Source organism: Patiria miniata, unplaced genomic scaffold (genome assembly GCF_015706575.1).
Source record: "Patiria miniata isolate m_02_andy unplaced genomic scaffold, ASM1570657v1 HiC_scaffold_20, whole genome shotgun sequence".
NCBI lineage: Eukaryota > Metazoa > Echinodermata > Asteroidea > Valvatida > Asterinidae > Patiria > Patiria miniata.
In genome coordinates this window covers 5,602,813-5,625,477 of record NW_024037059.1, presented here as the reverse complement: position 1 = coordinate 5,625,477, position 22,665 = coordinate 5,602,813, and the positions used below count along the sequence as shown (strand labels likewise).

The 22,665-nt window shown below is 39.6% G+C and overlaps 1 protein-coding gene across 3 annotated transcripts in view; it reads left to right on the top strand.

The window, feature by feature from the left end:
- Window positions 1–6,847: 6,847 nt before the first annotated feature.
- LOC119727441 (rho guanine nucleotide exchange factor 17-like) overlaps window positions 6,848–22,665 on the top strand; it is a 40,565-nt gene continuing 24,747 nt past the window's right edge. For 2 of the 3 annotated variants that reach the window (XM_038199316.1, XM_038199315.1), the window contains exons 1-2: window positions 6,897–7,075; window positions 13,742–13,927. In XM_038199316.1, coding sequence (XP_038055244.1) covers window positions 6,956–7,075; window positions 13,742–13,927 — 306 coding nt within the window. In that variant the 5' untranslated portion in view covers window positions 6,897–6,955. The other variant, XM_038199317.1, reaches the window with a different exon arrangement.

Sequence of the window (22,665 nt, the reverse complement as noted above, 5' to 3'; positions counted from 1 at the left end):
GATTTAAGCGATGTTTTTTAAAAACTGAAAGTCAGTTTCCCTGTAAGCCAATAATAGGTTTACAAATACATGTAAATTTGTTGAAAACACAAGTAACATTTCACCTTGTAAGTAATCTATTTTGCCACTCAGGCAAAAAAAAAAAAACCCTGCTTGGCTTTCTGAAAGTTACCCCCACCCCCAAGCCTGCCTGAAGGCTCCCCTTATTAGTGGCTCAACTCCAAGCTAAGAGGCCTGTAAACAACACATTTGCAAGTTTTCCCTCCGTAAATTCTCCATTCAGCATTCTCCCTCCTTGTCAGAAGGCATTAGGGATCCTTGTTCATCACTCCCTGTCTGTGGGCATGGGCCAGTTATTGCCAAGCAAATAAGTAGTAAATTTTGTTAGCGACATAGAGAAACAAACAAGCAAACAGAAACATTCCATTTTGACAGGATTTAGGGATTAAAAGTCCTCTTTGCAATTTTTTCAATTCGGGTTCCTAGCTGTCAAGTGAGATTTAGATTACACCTGAAATTGGACACATGTCATATTTATTGCCAGCCCTTATTTGGCTACTTAGTTTTTGCTGTACAAAAATGTCTGACTTGTTTTTGCATTCAAAAACTAACAAGGCCGACTGTAGTATCGGAAAAACAGATTGTTCCTAGGGATATTATTTCTAAAATGTCAAATATACATAGTATATATTGATTTCACCTTGGATTAGAGCATTTTATGTTAAAAAGGGTAGAAAAAGGTTTAAATATACTGCAGGCCTTTTGTTGCAGATATTCTCCTCTCTTTCTTAGAATTGTATGTGACATATATTGCCATAAAAAGGGGGCGGAACAGTTAGGCCTAATGGACAGTATTGTGACTACTACAAATTTATTTGTATTATGAAGTGATTCACTCTGCTTGTTTTTTTGTAGTTGTTCCTAGAATCATGTGCCGCATAATGTCATGCTGGAGAGGCTGGATTACATGTGCGGGATGTTGTGATGTGTGTTCTATGTATGCTCGGAAGGGTCATGACATTTCAGAAGAAACTCTAGGACGTAAACAGGGAACGGGACTGTTGCATAATTAAAAACCGAGCTAAGGTTTGTGATCTTCAACAGGGGAGTCAGGTTGGCGTAGCGGTACTCTCCTCGCCTTCCACTGCTTTGACCCGGGTTCGAATCCCACCCGGGCCAACATGTGGATTGGGTTTACAATCCTTACCCCCAGTACCTGATTCTGTTGGTTTTCGCCAGAATATTCTTCTGGGGCTTTTCCTTCCACTTCTAAAACTGTGGTTTCTTCTCATTGTCTTCTCTCTACAGGTTTCTTCAGGCTTGTGAGCTACAGTGCCTAGGGCGCTAATGAGGAATCCTTGGTTTCATTACCAGAAATATATAAAAATAAGTATTTGTAACATGTTACAAATCAAACTCAAGCGAAAAAGGAACCCCCGTTCCCATTGTCCTTCCCCTATATTTCTCCTATCCACCTTGGTTTGATTGACGTTAGTTCAAGAATTTTTGAAAAGCCTTTCATAAAGTGTTCGTCATTCGATTTAAGGCAGGGTTTTCATGGTGAACCTGGAAAGATGTTGGACCATAAGTACATAGTGAAATACTCACTGCGTCACATAATTTTTGGTTTTATTTTGCAGTGGCAGAAAACAAATGACAACTTATGTGCCACTGAAAGGTGTCCCTTCAGGGCCACTGTAGGTTGTTGGATTTGTAGTCATGCACAATGGTGGCGCCTAACACACAAAAAAGAACATCTTATGTTTGGAATTGAAGATATGTGCACTACCCAAGAACAGTTTGCTAAACAATGGTTGCTATTATTTGGTGCTGCCTTCTCATTAAAGTCAACAGAGGGCAGCCTTGTAGTTTCCCCCTCATTTCCATGTAACACGTCAGCATGTAAAACCAGCAGGGCATCCCAGAAACACACTGCATGTCCCCTCTTATGTTGTTTCCCTGTCCAAATGGTAGAAATCAGAACAAAGGCAAACAAAAGACACCGGGGCAGAATGACTTCTCCATTGCTTGTCAGGCTTTCTTCCTTTTTTTTCTTGGAAGCAAAACATGACTGTAGCTCTGTGAGTAGCTCATCTGCATTACAAATCCATATCTTTCACCTGGAAGGAAACAATTTAGACTTGCTTAGAGTAACTAAATTTAAGGGTTCGTCCTTGATTTCACTAGTCAGTACCACCTCCGTCCTTTATGGAACTGTCAAGTAGGAACACTAGACTCATTTGTAGCTTGTTGGCAATCTCTCTGTGCTCTTGTTGTCTGCTTTCAACTGTGCTTATCACTTGGAGATCTTCGCCGTTATTTGGCCAACAAAGACCGGGTTTCCACAGTACAACAGTATCTTTCTTTCTTTGTCTGTTATCACATAGAATGGAGTATCTTTGTCCTTGTAATCATGACAAGACAGCAAAGAAGTTTTCTTTTCTGTTAATTGGGGTGGGGGTGTTCAGACAGTATTGTAAATTTAGAGAGAAAAAAAATGGGATAGTTGATAAAGTTGTTTCTAGTTTTAGCGGTTCTTTGCAATGTTTGTCTCCCTGCCACTTGCCAAAAAAGGTCAAAGTTCAACTTGGAAGAGTCCTGCAAGCTTTTGGGGGAAAAGTATTTTGAACATGACCTTTTTTTCGGGCAGGAAAAAGTAAGAGTTCATCATTTGCAGCTATCCAAAAAGTAACTGGCGTAATTATTGTTAAAAAACATACTTGGTAGAAAGATAGTAAGGGGACTAAACTCCCTGTGAAATTTTTCTTTCTGGCAAGCTGTCATTTTGAAGAAATTAAGGAAAGAAGGCCTTTTCACGCACCGTTGGAAATTTCGGTTAGTAGTTCGTTTTCTAAGTTTGGTGAATCGCGCGCAAGCGTTGGCACGACATCACGTAGCCGTAATCGGCTCAGTGAGAACGTGTCTCGGACGCTGAATTCAGGCCCAATTCAAAACATGATTCAGCAACTTTTGATTTGAAATCGAGATCCTAGAATGCTGTTTTTCTTGGAATATACAGCTGAAGCATGTTTGTTGCTTCAAACGAAAAAAATGCACAAATTACAAATGAGGGACTGCATTGTACCTTTAACTTGGCCCATAAGCTACATGCACCGGTATCTGTAGGAATAGAAAGTGTCTATTCCTATTAACTCTGCCCCTTATCACCCATCTGATCCTGTCACTGTATGATACGAGTTTCCCAAAACTCTTTCTGCATTTAATACATTAATGGAAGTCTCATGACAAGCCAACATGTACTCCGGTGACCCCCGGTTCATGGACCCTGTAGACACATCTAGAACGCAATTGTCACCAGAACTAAATCCACCCTAATCCTTTTAATGCCCGATTCGGGCCCTCTAGAAATTCCAAAATTCCAGACCCGTGGGGCCTTTCCTTTTAACAATTTTCTGTTTAATATTAAAGGCATGTTGAAGCTCAATAGTATGTGTTGATCATTCAAAATATATACGTGTACCATATTTGTCATTGTAAATAGCAATTTGTATTTATTTTTTTTAAATTGATTTTTTTTCAGGGGGTACATGCAAACTACATTGCAATTTCTGTTCTCAGGTAAAAATAGAGTGTTCAGAGATTGAGAAATATATGCAACTTGATGTTTTGATATTACATGTAGTTACTCATAGCAGTCATACATGTGTAGCGTATCAAGACATATCCTGTTGCCTTTTACTTGGCCTGCTATTGATGGTTGTATTACTTCTATTGATATTTAAACTGTATTTCCCCAAAGAAGAGTAGTCATGAACTGTGTTATATTTAGATTGTTGTCCTTGGTTGTCTTTTACTCTTTTTTTTTGTGATAAGTTCTGGAAAGACTTTCCGGCAAGGCTGAATCAGGGATTACTGTTAAGCTCATCAAGTGGAGCCCTAAAGTGTGACAGGTTCGGAGAAGTTGATAGTCCATTTCTGTTTAATAGCTGTAATTATCCATTTGTTGTTAAATCTCGTAATAGCAAGGTTGTCAGAACATTGATGCGTGTTGTTTCTGGAGAGTTATTGAATCTGTTTTGTGGAAAGGTTGTGTTTTGACAGCCTTTGCTGCAGAAAGTGAATGTATGTTAAAGAGTGGTCCTTTTACTGGTGTGAACTGCTTTTTCTCCAATTGTTGGAAAGTTGGCAATCATCCATTTTGACTTTTGAGAAGTTATGGTAGTTTTATAGGCAAAGTAAATGGATGTCTATAGTCCAAGTTACATGTGTTAAGTTTACATAAATACATTTTAACATTACCAATTTCAGTGTTACATACTGGTATGTACACAACCTTTGTTATTCAAGTAATGTGGCACACGTGCAAAGTTTCGGCAAAACAAATTTGTTCAGGTGCCATTGCCATACATAGTTTTAGGAAGAGATACAGTTTGTTTGTTAGTAAACAAAGATTAAGTACAGTTTGTCAACACTGATATGCTCATCAAATCCAGGAAATGCATATCGAGATGGCATTGAGATTTAAGATATCTAGAACACATTTCTGAGGGTATTAACGGCAGAATTCTGGTCAGATTGGCGTATTGCTTGTGCAGTTTCCCTGTGGCATAGCTCACTGGACAGGAACAGTGTGAAGACAATTATGTTGCACATTCATGCAGTACACAAATGTTACCAGACATTAGGCCCATTCACACTTGGGTCTATAAACATGTACCGGTCGATACCCCTTTCACACTAGCAAGTATCCAAAATGGCTTGGTCAGATGCTCTACATGGGTAAAATTCAACCCTGGTGACCAGGGTTGAGAAGCTCTCTCTACCCTGGGCAGAAAATCCAAAATCCACAGCCGACCCATGTACAAACAGTAGTGAGTCGTCGTGTGCCTGGCAGAAGGGCATATGTGCACATGCCCTTATGCAATAGTGCGTAATGACCAAAATGTTCCCAGCAAAAGGGCATATGCAGAAAACTGCCTCCATTTTAATGAAAGTTAAACATTTTCATCATAATGCGTGCGGGGGAATATTGGAACCTTTCAGTGCAATTTTCTTGAAAATGATTTTTGCGTCAGAATGTTCATATGCTCTTCTGCTGGGCACCCGACAAAGTGTGAATGGTAGTCTTGCCTTCTGGCAGAGTTCAATCGGACCCGGTTCCACTTTAAATGTAAATTATGGACTCGTGTCGGGGTAGGGGAAAGGATAAGTACTGTTAAGAGGTGTATTTCTGAAGGGAAATCAAGTTGAAGTTAGGCACTTATGAATGGATCATTCATCACATAGATGTGTTCAATGCATATTTGATGTTGTACAGCATTAAATGGTAATCCTCACATTTTCTGGCTGCATTAGTTAAAAGCTTTGAGACATCAAGATTACTCACTTGATATCCCTAATGGCTGTTGGTTTTTTTTGTCAGAAGTGCTTCCAAGTGTTTTTGTGCAGATGAATATCATTGAAATGTTGTTCATGTACAGGTAGCTGATGTTGACGATTTATTTCCAGCTCAGTCATGTACAGCAGATTTTAACACAATACAATGATTCATCTGTGGGTCATGTGAAAACTTGTACGCTTCAGAGATTGGAATGAATTTGATCCAATGTTGCTTGTCACCCTCCTATGGTTGCCGGAGCTGTTTAATATCCCCCAGACTTTAAGCAGTTTATGATCATGTACCGATAGTTGATATCAGTGTCAGCTGTCAAACGCCATTTGGTGCAACTTCGGTAGATCCGTATTAATGCCAAGTCATCCAGTTGCACTGCCCCAATCCCCAGATAGCTTTTGAATGTTGAATTCTTTATTTATTTATTTTAGCTTTCTCCCAGGTTATTTCTCAAAGTGTAATACATGTGTATATATTTTAAGAAAGACTCTCTTTACTTAGAGAAGGGGTGTGGACCTGTGGTTAGGGTTCCTGACTCATGGGCAGAGGGTCAGGGGTTCGAATCTTTCTGCTGGCCTTAAGCTGTGTCCTCTGACAAGCCATTTTACCCCTACTTGTTTCTCCACCCAGGAGTATAACTTTATGAATATGGGTATTAGCTGGGGAGTAACTTGTGATGGGCTGACATCCCATCCAAGGGGAATTGATATATATTCTCAGTCATTTCATGCTACATTAAGTGGAAAAAAACGCTGGCCTGATGAGCCATAATGACTCTGAACAGACTTGACTTTTACTCTGCCATGCAGCCCTGTCAAGTTGTCTTGAAAGAAAATTACCTGAGGTACGCATGTTCAATGTGAACCTTAGTATAGAGACATCAGTTTAGTTGAAGCCGTTTTGCAATCAATCACTTTGCAGGGTCTGTATTATGGTAGAACCCCCAGTGAGGAAATGTTCGCTCTGGTTCTGGGTCTGTTTGGAGGTTACCTTTTCCTCCAGGAAATGAGAGCAGGGCCAGCGGGTTCCCTAGGCGAAATTATTCCTGACATTTTGTCAAACTCATTTCCTCCCTAGGGCCGCACAGGAGCCCAGATTCTAACCCAGCAAATAAAAGTTCAGAGCCCAGGACCATATTTCCCCCATTTTCTGTGGGACTGTTTTTCCCTTGCAGTCTTTGAAAGCCTTAGGTGCCGTGGTCGCTCATTACCGGTGGTCGCTCTGTACCGGTTGCATGTTATCCCCATCCAGTGCAGTCAGGGATAAACCAATGTCTTGTATCGTCCTATTCAGTGGATGTCTTGAGCCCCTGCCAAGTTCTGCTTACAATCGGCGAGACCTTCCCGGGGACTCTGATGCGGAAAAATCTTGGAAAAGCTCTCTTGTGCAAATGACCCCCCTCGTATGCCGGGATTGTTTCCTGCCATTGTTAATAGGTTAAGTCTGCTGGGTTGCTTCCTCAGAATCATGTAATCCGGCCACTGTTGCATTTTCCATTGGGGCATATCGGATGATACCTGTCTGAGGAGAGTGTGAGAAAAAAATGCAGTTTAAAAAAACAGACATAACCTGTGAAAGTGGAGTGAAGTACTGTTAAGAAGAATGGTTATGACATTGTCGGCTTGTTTCATTTGCTGCCCACAGGATATCAAGCTACACATCATGCAGACGCTTCTAGAGACGGAACAGAGCTACGTCCACTCCTTGGAAACCCTCGTCAAGGTAAGCCATTTCTCTGTGTCTTTCCTCTTCCTGTTGTTGATGTTGTTTGTTAAGCGCCGCCCTTTGTTGTGGAGTAGGGGGACAACAGGTCGACCAGACGCCAGTAACTCCCACTCAGTGCAGATTCAATTAAGAAGCGACGTTGGCTTCGCATGAATGAGATAAGAGAGATGTTGGTGGGTAACAGGAAGTCACATACATGTACAAATTACATCTGAAAGTATAATTTTCATTGACTGAGCTTTATCTCAATTTGATTATGACCCAAAATATCTTTGAAAGTAAATATCATCGCTCCACTGCTGTGAGGGAAATGTCAGTGTTAGATGTGGGTGGAAAAACCCGTAGAGAGTAACTTTTGAAGGAAGCTCACGTAATCAAACAGGAACTGGCAAATTCTCTGCAGCTGGTGCACCAGGTGGGATTCAGCAAAGTCAGGAGAGGTGGAATTAAGGCAAGGACAGTTTTCCATATCACCAACATGGCTGCCAACCAGTGTATAATTTAGCATGTCATTAAAAAATAATATCTATAGGTGAAACAGAATTTGAATTTTGAAGATATTTATTAGGTGCAAAGTTGCTGTTGAGCTTTGTGTGTGGTTCTGCGAGGGAGTCTTTCAGCTAGGTTAACCAAACGTCTTGACGTCAACAGATTTAGTTTCATCTTGACATTAGCTGTTGCCGTAACACATTCGCTTAATGTAAAAGTAGCTCTGTAAGAACCTAAGACCCACAAAAACACCTTAGAAAAACAGACTTTCATCTAACAAATAGATCAAGTATAAGCCGTCAAGTGCTTGATAGTGCCAGCAAATTTCCTCCCATTAGAGAAAAATACGCCCACCTGTTTATAAGAATATTGGCTTCCGTGCTTGCTGTGGGCAGAGCCTATCATCCCTATACTGCCCGAAGCTGGGTGATCATTCAATGGTTTGATGATACTTCAGTTTATAAATACAATGTACATCAATTAGTATAGGTGCTAATAGGTTGAGAAGTGCGTACCGTACATTTAGTTGCAACCAAGAAAACGTGGTTGCATGTGTATCATTTCGGCTTGCTTGAGGCGACTGCGTTTATTGGGTTCTACAGACTCCTGCTTAAGTACATGTATGTATCACCTCAACAGTCTCTTGAATGCATCGCCAACATTATAGAATTGCGATACATGTAGAACATGTAGACATGTACAGTGTAGCATTGTGGTTGTTGGGATTTCTTTATGGGCCTTATTCACGAGTTGGCCATTTTTGTCGAGTTCCCTGAATTTCATTAAGTTTTAACTGTTGAATGGGATGGCGCCAGACTATTTTTGCAGGCACAATGCAGCCTTATTTGACTGTATTTTTTTTTAATCTTGCTGTTATTATTAAGGAATGTTTAATTACAAAGAATGCTAACTTGGCACATTAATAATATTTATTCGTTAAAACTCTATTTCCATATTCTAGGATGGATTCTAAACTGGCTGTTGGGCATATCGGCTGTCTTTGAGTGTCTGAAATCACCTTAAAACAAGCCTAGAAAGCATTTTTAAAAATAAAACAATTAATTTTTTCCCTTATTTTTTTCCATATATTTTGCATCCGGATATCCGAATTTGGAAAAAAATATTCGAATATTAGATAATCGATCGAATATTCGGATATTCGGCACAGCCCTAATTACAAATTTGAAATTATTCATCGAAGCAGACTGAAATTAAATTGCTTTCATTTCCCTCCACAAGGTTCAAAAATTAAGATTTTTACCTCACTTTCAATTCAATATGGCCGACTGGTGAATAAGGCCCATTCTGGTACTTGGATTCCTACATTGTTTGGATAATACTCTCTTTTATCCAGGGGAAAACCTACATGTATCAACATTAAAATATACTACAGGCCAGTCTCTACTCTCCTTCAGTTGCAATTAGGCCCTGACCCAAGTCTACATCAAATCCCGTTTTCAACTTTGCCCCTCCATTGAGAACTTTAAGCTGTCTCTTCTGGACATGTCATTTAGGTGGAGCATGGCTGGGGGAACCAGGGCAGCGTGTGTGGATCCTTTCAGCCTGCCCGAAGAACACCGGTCATTTGTCAGAGGGGTTTAAGGAGAGACATGGGGGGCTTAGGGGTCCAGATTGACTGGATCAGGAAGGCATTAGGACCCTGACTATTAGGGAAAGGCGAACCTTGAGGACAGGATTTACTTTATGGAAGAATAATTTAATAGAGTCCTGCTAGATACGGTAGCCTACCAACTGTGGAAATATACATTGGTACATGTATGGTGAGAAAGTGTGGTTTGCAGTTCTTGTTCACACATTTCTCTAAAACCAGCATTTTGTAAATTGATCTTGTTTGTGCTTGGCAGAAATCTTTTTAAAAATCATTTTCACTGTTAACCTAGCTCAATGGTCATTGGGTGCTAAAAAAAATGAAGCCCTTGCACACGATAAAAAATTGGAGTAGGACCTGAGTTGCACCCTGAGATTTCAGGAACCCCTTTCACACTAGCAGGAATCCAACACGGCTTCTACACGGGAACAGTGCTCCACATACATGTAGGCACAATTCAGCCCTGGTCGGAACCAGGGTTAAAATCACTCTTCCCAGGTAGAAAAATCCAAAATCTACGCCTGACCTGTGGATGCACCAGTATAAGTGAGAACAGTGTGCCTTACTGACCCATGTTAGATCGGAACTGGTTCCGCTCATGATAGCCCCATGTTGATTTCAACATGGATAAGTGACCAGTAGTGTTAAGAGGCCTGTAGTTAACTCTTTTATTGTACACTTGAATGACAAAGAATCGATTTGAGATTGAAAGGTCAAAACAGAAAAGTAAATTTCAGCCAGCCATTTTTTTATCTGCCCGCCTCGCCCCCCAAAATAAATGACTGCTTTGGAGCCTGTCTAGTCAGACAAGAAGATAACACCAACACCACTGGAGCCCTGGTATAGCAAGTGTTTGCATAACCGTGGATGACCCCGCCAACACCCCCCCCCCCCCCCCAAACTCTTCTCCTTGCAGTCACCAAATAGAAATATTTTGGCACCACATCAAATATTTTATGAAGATTAATATGGCTCCTTATTGGAGTATCTGTATAGACTTTGGGGGTTTCATGATAGCACCAATAAAAGTTTAGATTTATCCAACCTTGCTACAATGTATGTGGTTTCTTAAAGGCTTAATTTTGGAATTTCTGATTAGAAACACGATGTCCTGTGGTTGTCGTCGTGAAGGCATTTGGGGCTTGGAGTTTGCGCGCCGCCGCATTGAGTAGCTTCAAGTGTGATGAACTGTGCATGTGTCAGCATGTCTCGCTGTATGGTGGCAGTCTTTTATTGTGTTGTTAATGGGTCTTCTGGCTAGACAAGTCATATTTTGGGGGATATTATACTTCAGTTTGAAGAGCTGGACGTCTGTCTGAGGGTCGACCGTCGACCTGATTAATGCATTGATTATCTCTGCGATGGGGTCAATCTTGTGTCAGTACCTGATGGATCAGGTGCTGTATTCACAATAGCTGTTTGGTATTTTATTGATAAAAGAGATTAAAGAAATTGGGATGTTTGGTAAACAAACAAAAAAGCTGTGACCAACAATGTCAGAGTTCAAAAGATTGCAAAGTATATTTTATTCAAAAGCTGCATCTTCGGATTGCTGATGTCCCAATAAGAAAAAGACTTTTGAAATGCTATATCAAGGGCTTTATATACATACCCACAATTTTGCTAGATTTGCTCATATTCAGAATTAGTTTCTTGAGAAAGTAAATTGAAAAAGTAACATTTGGTGAGCAAATTAAGACAAATACAGGACTTGAAATGTACCGCAGGTTGAGTTTATACACTCGTATCTTGTGATATTTCTTTTTGGGGTGGGGGTGGGGGTGTTTCAATGAAAATAACCAATCCATGTTATGATGGCTCATCTTCAGACTATAAAGCAACACCCCGGCTCATAATGGGCACAAGCCAGCGATGTTGAACGACTGTGGGCATACATTAAAATCCGAGGTGTTAGGCGTAAAAATGTCATCAATGGATAATGGATGAAGTGTTCCTTGGTCGTCCTGCGCGGGGCACCGGGGAACATTAGGGACCGCTCTGTAAACATCGACCGAAACGCTGAGTGCATTTCGGCACAAGAAACCTGCAGGGAGAAACGTGGGTCTCAAATAAGGAACCTGCTTTCCTGGACACCGGTTCAGGCATTTGTTTAGTTAAAGGTACGGGCACCGCGCTTGCATTTTGAAAATTCCAAAATGGCACGCTTGGCTTCAGGTACATTTATCACTGTGATGAATGTTAAGGGTCGTGGCATCGTACTTTGGAGGCCAATGTTGTTCCGACTGGCTGGTTTTAAACACTTTTCCGGTGTCACATGAAATTTGGACTCCTCTGAAATCCGGTCCCTTTTTCTCTTTTATTGGTTGAACGTTCACAATCTTCACTTAGGCATGCGCAATACTACCAGTGAGTCCGTATTTCATAGAGTCCTCAATTCAGACTACACCAGCACCACTGCGTTCTGTGCCACATCATGCAGTACGCGCCACGCGCTTGCCAATCTCCTGTATATATAAGGAGATTTGTTAGTATTTCTCGCGAGAGGCACATGCCATAAACATAGCTAGAGGGGTTGAAATTTATACATTTGACTTGTTTTGACTTTTTAATCGAAAGGTATTTATGAATGGGAATAAATGTGTGATTGGCCGGTATTAAGCAAGAACGTTTAAAACCGGCTTGGGCCTGGTTGCCGATAATGTCCCTCGCCTTCAGTTCGGGCCATTATCATTATCAGCATCCAGGGCCCAAGCCAGCTTTAAACGAGTTTGTTTAAAATCGGCCAAGCACATATTGATTCCCGTATATTAATAAAAGGGAACATTTCTCACCTTCAAGAATTCCCCTTCCTGGAAGGCACTATATGTAAGCTCCCTTTCCCCTTCCTAGTCATGTTAGAACCACCCACCCTACATGCCAAATGTCGCCGATGGAACAATCCACCCACCTTAGATTAAGTCGCGGATTGTGTCTATCCACAGGTACCTTTTTGAGGTTTTACTTTAGCTATTTATAACCATTGGACAAATCCAGCGTCATGGACATTACAAATCAGACTTTTTGTTTTCTACTTTAATTTAAGAGCTCAGTGAATAAACCTGAAAATGGTTTTTCTTCAAATCGTATACATCCATCATCTAGTTTTGTCAAAGAGATTAAAGACAAGGAGTTTTTGAATATTTTTTGAATCATTAATTTGATATCATGGTTTGGCTCTGTCACCACTTTACATTTTCTTTTGTAATGTTGGAATTGCCCCACTCTCAAATTCATTCTCTGTCTTGGAATCATCAATTTAGTGAACAGATCCAAAGAAACAAGCAGAGTAAGTGCATATTTTTAAACACTGGCCGCTTACTCCACTACAAATAATTATTGAACATGTACATGTACGTACACGAAGGATGCATTCACTTTTTGGTTCATTTTGACATGCATCCCCTGGGTTGCATTGCAGGTAACAGACCAGTGCTCAGGAACCACAATCCTGATGGTGTCATTTTTTTTTCTCACATTGCAATATCCGCGCCAGCATCTCCCCACCCACCTATTCTGCACTTGTATCTTCTTTGCAAACAGGTTGTTTGCGTCTTATTTTCATTGATCTGTTCACCCGAGCCCACTAAACAAATTGACTGAAATGTACATATGCTACTCATTCTTCTGTCTCCTGTTGTTAAAAAAAAATAGCTTTTGCCAAAACATGAAAACAGTTTAAAGGGTCAACTTTGAATAGCAACGTCTTGCCACAGTGGGTTGACATTTGCCCAAATCTGGACACTTCATCACCCGTTGCACCAATTAAGATTCCCAGTCTTTCAACGTTGGAGTTCAGTGTCGTCTTTCAGCGGGGGTTCTTCAGGTCAATTTAGAAGCAGGAAGGGGGAAGAGCCCGAGATCTGTAAATTTCCCGCAGGACCCATCCTGCTGACACGTTTCCTCCGCAGTCCGTTCTGAGCAAGAAACAGACCAGGACCGACAACGGTCCTAGTTTGGACATTCCATCGTATGTATTCCTTGAGCTGTAACATTGAGTGAAGGGTTCAGGATATTGCTGTGTTCTCCCCTTTTTCTGTCCTACGGCAATTTGATACAAGGTTGCTTTTTTAATAAAGTCGGTGTTTGATCCAGATGTTGTACACTGATGAAACCCATGTCCGTTTTGTAAATTTAAGGATGTGCAATTATTTCGTGTTCTCACTAAAGCCTGTATGGTTTGAAATTTTGACTCCTACTCTATTTCATTGAGACCAAATGTTACAATATAATACGCTGGATTTTATTAATAATCTAAATTGAAACATCTTTATTAGTAATGATATTACTTTGTCGGATTTGTTGAGGATTATCAAATATGCTAAGCTATTGCTTTTAACATTGGATGTTCTAATTTTCAGTGAAATAACTAGTTCAGTTTGTTTGAGAATTGCCAAGAATTACCAGGTACTATAGTGAGAAAATGGACGATAAGTAGTGATGTAAACATTACTTTAGAGTCAGTTAGCCGTCTTAGAATCTTTACAACTTGATACGCCATAACAGCATATTGTTTCTAGTTTTGAATTATGTTTATGTACTCTTCTCTTTCATTGACCCTCCTGCAGAGTTACATGAGACCGTTGAAGAGTCCCGAGTATTCCCACCTCTGCAGTGATCCAGGCATGGTGGACGTCATGTTCTACAAGCTGCCTGAGATCCTGAACTGCCACGAGAACTTCCTGCAGCAGCTGCAGATGCGCATCAACCACTGGCACGACACCCAGAAGATCGGCGACATCATCAGCGCGTCGGTAAGCAATGGCGACTGGTGTAGTCGCACCAAAGACCAAGAATTTTAAGAAGTCACGACAAGTCAATCACAGGCCATCCAGTCTAGATTCAGGAGTAGAAGGCTATTCAAGTTGGCGTAGCGGTACTTTCCTCGCCTTCCACCGCTGTGACCCGGGTTCGAATCCCGCCTGGGCCCATATGTGGATTGGGTTTTCAGTCCCTGCCTGGTTTCATGGGTTTTCACCAGAATATTCTTCTGGGTTTTCCCTCCCACCTCTAAAACTGTAATTTCTTATCGTTGTCTTCTCACTACAGGTTTCTTCAGGCTTGCGAACTACAGTGCCTAGGGCCCTTTTGAGGAATCCTTGGTTTTATTACCAGAAATAAATAAACTCATTTAAAAAAAAAAAAATCTGGCAGCGCTACACATTACATTATTGCTTTGCATTTTGAACTTGTTAAATTTATTGCCAATTTTGATCATAGTCAATCATGCTTGAAAATGATTGATGGTCTAAAATCATTTTGAGACAGCGCAGAAAGGAAAGTATTCACATGGCTCAGTCGTTGTTTTAATGGTAACAAGGGCAATGTTTCCAAAATCTTAAGTTTCTTCATTTTTGCCAAAAGTCATCCCCTCGTATAGTCAACAAAGTCGAGTTAGACATGGAAAAGTAAACATAATGGCAAAACAACTCTAAATGTAGGTTGACATCAATTATTGAAGGAACATTGCTCTGTCAATTGTCAATGGTTGTCACCTTCGGGGAACTGGACAAGAAACACGATTAAGGTCTGTCCTTTGAGCAGTTAGGTTGGTGGGTCGATCACCCCTGGCGGATCAATGTACCTGTTTCTGAATGCAGTCAAATCAGACAGCTCAATTACTCTGCAGCGCTGCGTGATATTGGATCAACTGTTGTTCAATTTTGGACACTTCATAGGCAAGGTGTTGATGAGAGAGGAAACGTCAGATGTTGAGTTAGATGCCCTGCTGGAAAGACCTAACAAGTTGTTTGAATTGTCTGTTCAGTATGTTCTTCCGAAGAGCAGGAGTCTTTGACGTGTACTTGCCAGAGCTCTTAAAAGGCTCGTGGGAACATTCGTAATTACCCGGAAACGTACCTAGAGATTTAGCGAAAACGTCCTTGCTAAAAGTAAAGATAAAACTGATACCAAATACCTTGTGAAATTATTCCACTTGAAATGGTATCATTCCAAAGAAAATAATCATTGAAGAAAATGTGCCTGTGGGCACTGTTTTTCTTCTTTTTTTGGCGTGCATTTTTAATAGTAACAGTATCCAGTTACGAGACCTCAAACATTGTTCATGCGTTTTCTCTGTTTTCTCAACACGTACACATGTATGTATAGCATCCACTGAGCTGAAACTTCACCCTTCTTAAGATTTTGAGCAGTTTTATTGCTTGACATGAAAAAAAAAATTTGAAAATTTATAAAAATTGAAAATAGTGATGAAAGATTTTCCATCAAGAATAAAATGGAACAAAACTGCACAAGCAGAGAGAGAGAACGAGAGTGACAGTGTATAACTTCTGTATTAAAGAATGGCTTCCTAGTATTGAGAGTGTGTTGGGATTAGGTTTGCACTTGCTGCACGGCGCCACCCATCCATCAGTTTGACTTCTAAACTAGTTTGCCTCATCCTGGCTGTAATCTGCACATCAATCAGCCACCAGCGGTTCTGCGGCCCCCCTCCGTCTTTCCCCCCAAATACATCCCTCATATTATAATTTAAACAACTTATTTGTTTGGCTACTGCCTGTGATTATGCAAAAGCACACATCCATTATTTAGCAAGTATCCTTTTGCGTCAGTTCAGAAAGACATTAAACTCTATCATACCATTACCATTTACTGCGCTGAATGTATACCTACATTAAAGCTGCATTCAAATTGGAAATAGTTTTCATTTTTACTGCAGTAAATTTATGCAAGGGAAAGGTTATATCAGTAAACGTAATTCCAGGTTTGGCCAGTTGTTAATTACACATTCCTGAAATTCATCTTCCCCAAAGTTTCAACAGCTACAGTGAAAATTCAAAATGTACATGTACTTGTAGTCAAAATCGCATTGTATTCAAGTTTGTTTAGCGCATATGATTTCTTTTTGCAAGAACTTTCACATGTAGCCTACATGTACATATCACTGTTGTACACATTTCTAGTGCCCAGCCCCCCAAAAAATACACCAGCTGTGCTGACAGCAGATGCTGTATATGTATCTTGCCATGGCAAAGATTATTTTCTTTTTTACGCATTGCTTGCTCTTGGCACAACGCAAGATGAATAATTCGATATGTAACATGATCCACGATCACACTCCTATGACTAATTTTTCTGCGTCATTGAGAGCACGTTATTGAGTCTGTGTGTGATGATTATCTTCACCTTGCCAAGCTTGCTTGCAATTTTGTTTTATCGCTGCATATCAATCAAAGTGTCGTAACTGTTTTAAGAATGAATTAATGATGACGGTAATGAGGGACTAGGTATCCTGGTTTATATACGCTATATGAAGTTGACTAGTGAGTTACTAACTAGACCTTATCTTAAGTCTGCTACATGTGCAAGTAGATGCAATGCTGCTTCAAGACCCTCTCAGATTTAGAGGTTTTCTTGAAAATAAAAAGTCTTCTTTTTTTTTCAAAGAAAGAAAGAAAAACTGATCAATTGTAGGGTTAGATGTGCATACATATTGCATTGAGTTGTGGCTGAAGAACCTTGGAAAAACTGTGGAGCTTTGTTGTATTTTCATCTTTAAAGGTAATATACAACATTTGCAAACATCAAAAACAAAATTACCAAATGATCATGGAATACCTCACTTGACTGTAAGTGAATAATAGTCTCAAGCATCCTGTGAAATCATGGCATCGTCCTAGTGTGCTGTCATTTTCAAGAAAAGTGAATGTTTTGTATAATTTCCAATGATGGTCGGCTGATTATCGTTGGAAAACAAAACAACCTTTTTTTAAATACTGCCCCCAATTTACAAAATTTAGTTAGTCCACATTTTGTTCGACATCGTGGACGGTTGCAAGCCAGCTAGTCTGGTTCCCTGACCTCAGTGACCTGACAATTCTCTGACGTCTATAAATTGCTCCGTTTCATCTGAAGTAGGGTCACGGTACCAGATTACGAGAACAGCGTTTTTTCCTTGGTTTTTCCAGTATCTGTGATCACAAAATGTTAAACGGGTCAGTGTAACAATTTTTTTTTTGTAAATACCAACCCCCGAATCCATCCATTTCTGAAAATTACAACAAAAGCAAATGTTGTATATTAATTGGTGGTTTATCATTGTGCACACGTTAGCATAAAGGACAGTAGATTGTTTGTGTGGTATCTGCAAAAAATAAAATTGTGGGGGGGAGGGATATTTTCCCAGAATTATTTTTATGCCTATAATTTTCCCTTTCATTTTAATTTAAAACACATGAGAGCTGGAAAGTGCGTTCAGAATTTTGATTCATAGCGTTTCCATGGCAGAAAGGTATAAAAAGTACAAACTCATTGTTCAACCCACAATGCATTTTGCGCACTCTCTCGACACAGTGATTAGTATGAGCGGATCCACCGCGCCTTTGTTGCTAGGCTAGCCGGCCAGATTGGCCAGAAAGCGCCAAATATAGACACAGAGAAATAAATGCCACATACATCATATGGCATCCAGGGATGTTGGTGAGCAGAGGAGGGGAAAAAAATGCCAGGACCGGCTTGATATGTGTTTGCTTTCAGTGCGAGTACAACGATGTGTGTGAGTGAGTGCAGTCCGTCTAATAATGGCCCAAGGGGTAGAGTTCTCAGTCGAGGCATTACGGGTTCTGAGCTGCAGAACATTCGGAATAAGATTACGAGCGTGTGGCATACGTGCGGAGAGCATGTTGCCAGATCTGTTGTCTCCAGGGATGTTGAGGGAATGGATACATTTTAGAACAGTAGCATACACATATTTATGTTTTTCTTACTGAGCGTCAGCTTTTATCTATTTACGTAAAGGATTGGTTATGCTTCGTGTAGAATTTTGATGAGAAAGGATCGGAGAGGCAGACAATGAAGTGTTGGCATTGGTCCACTATAAGCAACTTGACCAATTTATAACAGCTTTCTGTAAAAACATAAAAGTTCAAATTGTTTAGTTTTTGGAGGTTTTAAGTTCTGCCTCCCCCCCCCCCCCAATAAAGCAAAACTAAAACAACCGTTGCTGACAGTCCTACTCCCTAACACACACATACAGAATAAACGCTATGTATCAGAGGAAATAAACCTTAAATGCCATTTTGTCTTATTATTATTAGTAATTAAACACTTATGAGAGCATTTTTTACAAAATATAGGCATTCTTAAAGTAAAGAGAGCAGTTACCAAGACTGATTACTTTTCCTCCATGAAATCTGGAACACAGCGGCAACACAGCGGCTTTTCAAGCCCAAATAACTATTTATAGAAAAAAACGGAGAACAAAAAATCTGGGTAGTGACATAGTTTTGGTTAGCCTTGGGAGAGAAATCTAAACAATTGCCGTACTAAATTCACACTTCCCCCTGGAGTCACTGTGCTTTTTAGCGGAGAGTTGATTTTTAATCTCCGCTTTTCCCGTTCTTCACACCTGCATCCGGCTAATCACAATGATATCAGGTCTCAGCATGCTCATCCATGGTTGCTAGGATACCGTATCCAAGCTTATATTTCTTTCCTCCTCCCCCCCTCCAGTCCAGAAGTAAAGAAATAAAGAAACACTGCACTGATAATTTCTTGGTTTATGACTCTTTTCCTGTCATAGTAACGGGTATCCCGGGAACAAGTGCTTCGTGTCGTGTATCTGCGATTCAAACGGCATCTGTGGGTACTCCACGGGCCATCAAGAATAAAAATTCAGTTTAAAAGAGGGAAAGGCTTCAATTTAAAAGATCTTTTTCAATCTTTCAACGTTTTCAATCTTATTAAGGGCAGTTTCACGGGAAAGGTTGCAAAAAAGTCTCATGGGGGGTCAAAAATGAAACTTGTTGTATCCATAAAACATGTTTATTTGTTGAAAGTACATACATAAAGGTACTAGAAAATGTTAAAGTCAAGGCTTAAACATTTTTTCATTTCAATTTTAAGGCACTTTACACTTTGCAGACCATAAAATTTGTCGAATAAAGGTAGGTATCATAAACTGCTAATTCCACATCTCAAACATGCTTAGAGTTGCTTTAAAATGATTGATAGTCATCACAGTAGTCATGTCTTGAATATTAATGCACTCTAGGCTAGAAAAATACCACGTTATCTCATATACTGACAAAAAAAATTCAATTTTATAGCTCTCTTTTCCTTGAAACACAAACTTTCATTTCTGTTTTACAGAAAACCATGTAGCCTGCTGATTATTTGCACTTTTGTTCAAGGGCTGTATACATGGTAGAACAATTGGCAAAGAAATTGTGTTTATAGTGTGCTGCGTTATAGAGTTACCATGGTCTTTATAATTGCTATGAAAAGAGTTTACTTTGTTCAGGAAAGGACAACAATTTTAACAATTACTACATTCAGTCAAGTTTGATCTTATGAAGCAACATTACAAGAAATATAACCATAAAACTAGAGTTGGGAGGCTATACATTTGTGAGGCAGATCAGTTTGTACCTTATTATTGCTCCACCTAACTAAATTTACGTTCAGGAAAGGACAAACTATTTAACAATGTTTAGCATACTGGTACTAGCACCATGCATTTCCTGCATGACAATAAAGTTAGTCTGAAGTAATGTCCATTCAAATGATTAGGCTATAATTAGGCCTACTGCTGGCGAAACATAACTTTGTATTGAGACACTGATATATACATGTACCGGTACATGCCCCACAAAGAAATGCCTAGATAATTACACTGTACTATCCAATGGAAAAAAAAAATCAGTCAGCATGGCGCTTTTTATAAAATGGGATCTAAGGAATAGGCACATCAAGCCCAAAACAGTTTAACCCTAACCCACCTCACTCCTCCAAAATCCTCCTGGCGGTTTTGGAGGATTCTAGAGGATTGAGGATGAATGGTGATTGAATCAAATGAGGATTCTGGAGGATTGAGGATGAATGGTGATTGAAGCACATGAGGATTTTGGAGGATTGAGGATGAATGGTGATTGAAGCACAAGAGGATTTTGGAGGATTGAGGATGAATGCATTTTGAGGCAGGACTGTCTGAGGATTTTGAAGGATTTGGTGTTGGTTATCCTTCATTTAAACACGAGTGCAAAGTTTTGGGATGAGGAGGATTTTGGAGGATTGAGGATGAATGCATTTTGAGGCAGGACTGTCTGACAATTTTGAAAAATTTAGGCGGAGTTGCAAAATTTTGGAAAATTTTGGAGGATTTTGGAGGATTGAGGATGGTTATAAGCAACAAGGGCCTAGGGGGTTAGGGTTAAAGAACTTGTACACACGTACGTAGTTCATGTATGCACTGAGGAAGGTTCTTGTGTATCTGTACTTGTTCCTTGTTAAATGTTTCAAACATGTTCAGGAAAGGACACACATTTTAACAAGTTGTGCATGATCAGTGCATGATAAGCTTGACTGTTCCAATTTTCATAGCAATTAAACTAATGAAATGGCTGCACACAGAAAGAATTGTTAAAAAAGTGCAGTACAATGTATAACAGATGTTGTTAAACTTGTTAAAAAAAAGTGTCCTTTCCTGAACACATGAATACACAGAAACTAGACTAAAACAGTAAATTTTGATTACATTTACTCAAACTAAGGTGTGTATTTTGTGGAAGGGATGGTTTGAAACTGTAAATTAGCCAATTCCTGACAAATATTGGATTTAAGTGTGACTTGTAAAGATAAATGTATATGCATATATGCTTACTCATATTGTGTGTAAACATGAGTGAGTAAATGACCTGTAAGAACAAAACATTAACACTTTCTTGCCATTTAGTTGGTTTTAATTTTAGAACATAAACTTTACAGACAATATAAGCATAAACTTCATCAAATTTCTGCAACCATGGTTTTGCCAAGTACTCTGTTAAACTATATGTTCAGGAAAGGACAATGCAGTTTAACGACAATGACATGACAGCAAGCAAGGTTCGAGTCTGATTCTTTTTGTAGTCTGTTAAATCTAGTAAGTACACCCCTAGGTACATGTTTATGTCAAAAAAGTTTTATCTCTGACTTCCTGTAAAAAAAAGGGGGCCATGTTCAGGAAAGGACATTTTTAACAAACATTTGCATGGCATATGCGACTGCTGCTGTATCAAATTTACTTGTGATTATCCAAGTCCCATCTTTTTATACTTGATTACTGGAGTGTGTAGCGTCATTTTGACAGGCAATAAGTTGTGTATTCTTTCTTTTAATTCTGGGAAAAAATACCATGTTCAGGAAAGGACATTTTGAAAAAACGTTTAACAAACACATCAATGTCTCACTCAAAACGGCATTAAGAAAGAACGAGTTGGCCAATCCTAATGAAATTTGGTGTACATATTTTTGGGACATACTTCAATGTCCTTGCAAGTCTGGGTGGTTCCCATGGCATTCATTTTTAATTCTCATCAATTGCAGTTTCTAGAAAATGTGAATGAGACTCCAAATCTTGTGCTTTAGCACCCATGTGAGCTTATAATTTGAAAACCGTAATGCGTAGAGCTGCGATTTTTTTTCTGGAGACTGCTACAACATGACGGTCCTTGTGAGACAGAAACCAGCAAATTCCAACAAAGTCTTCCTATGAAATAAAGCATCGATTTCCTATTTTTCATTTTGCAACCTTTCCCGTGAAACTGCCCATAAACAATCTACATGTTGAATGTAATTCTCTCCATGTAAATGTGCTAATTCTGCTGGGAAAAACAACAACAGCTGTATGTGGCCGATAAAACTGACTGCAGCCAAAGATACTTAAAAGTGTTTAACTTATTCTTTCTGATATGCTCTTCCTTAAATTTGTCAATGACATGGCCTACAGCTTGTGGCATGCCGCGCTGTGTGCAGTCATTCATACACACTATAAACATTGTTTGTTTTATTATCAATTCATTTTGAGATATCAGTTATTTCTCACAGTCCAGGAACAATCAGTGATGATAAACCACACACAAAATACATAATGCAGAGGCACGATATGTACATAAAAAGCTCTAGTTAAGTAGACAGTAATTTAACAGGAGTGGGGTACTTCTAAATGCAAGATAATACATCAAAATAATTTCAGATAGTAAGAAATTGTACGCACATGAGTCAAATTCAGAATTTTAAATCTACCCCATTTTCTTGTCAGAAACAAGATTTTACGTTTAGCACAACGGAACTTTGACAGAGAGCTCTGGCATAATTGGACCACTTTATTATTGATAAGGTGTGAAACCCTCAACGCGCGATTAAATATTTTGTCATGTTTTGCCACTAGGCGTGTCATAAAGCCGTCCGCGCTGTGTGATAAATGCCGCAAGATGAGTTTGTTTTGGTTATCAGGCTAGATGTAAACAGTCAACAACCAGACAAAAAGTTCCCTGGCCTGATCGGAGAGGCTATGTTTTAGATTTCAATCTTTCTCATCAGATTGCATAATGAGTGATTGTCAAAACAGTGGTTCAGAACGATTACCCATGCGTGCTGTGATATTTTCACGTCAGTGGTAAATGAGGTGTAGCCATCTTGGATGTGTTCCCTGAAAGCCTGTTACAAAGATCTCTCTAAAATGAATCAGTCTCAGCTGGTACCAGCCTGTTTA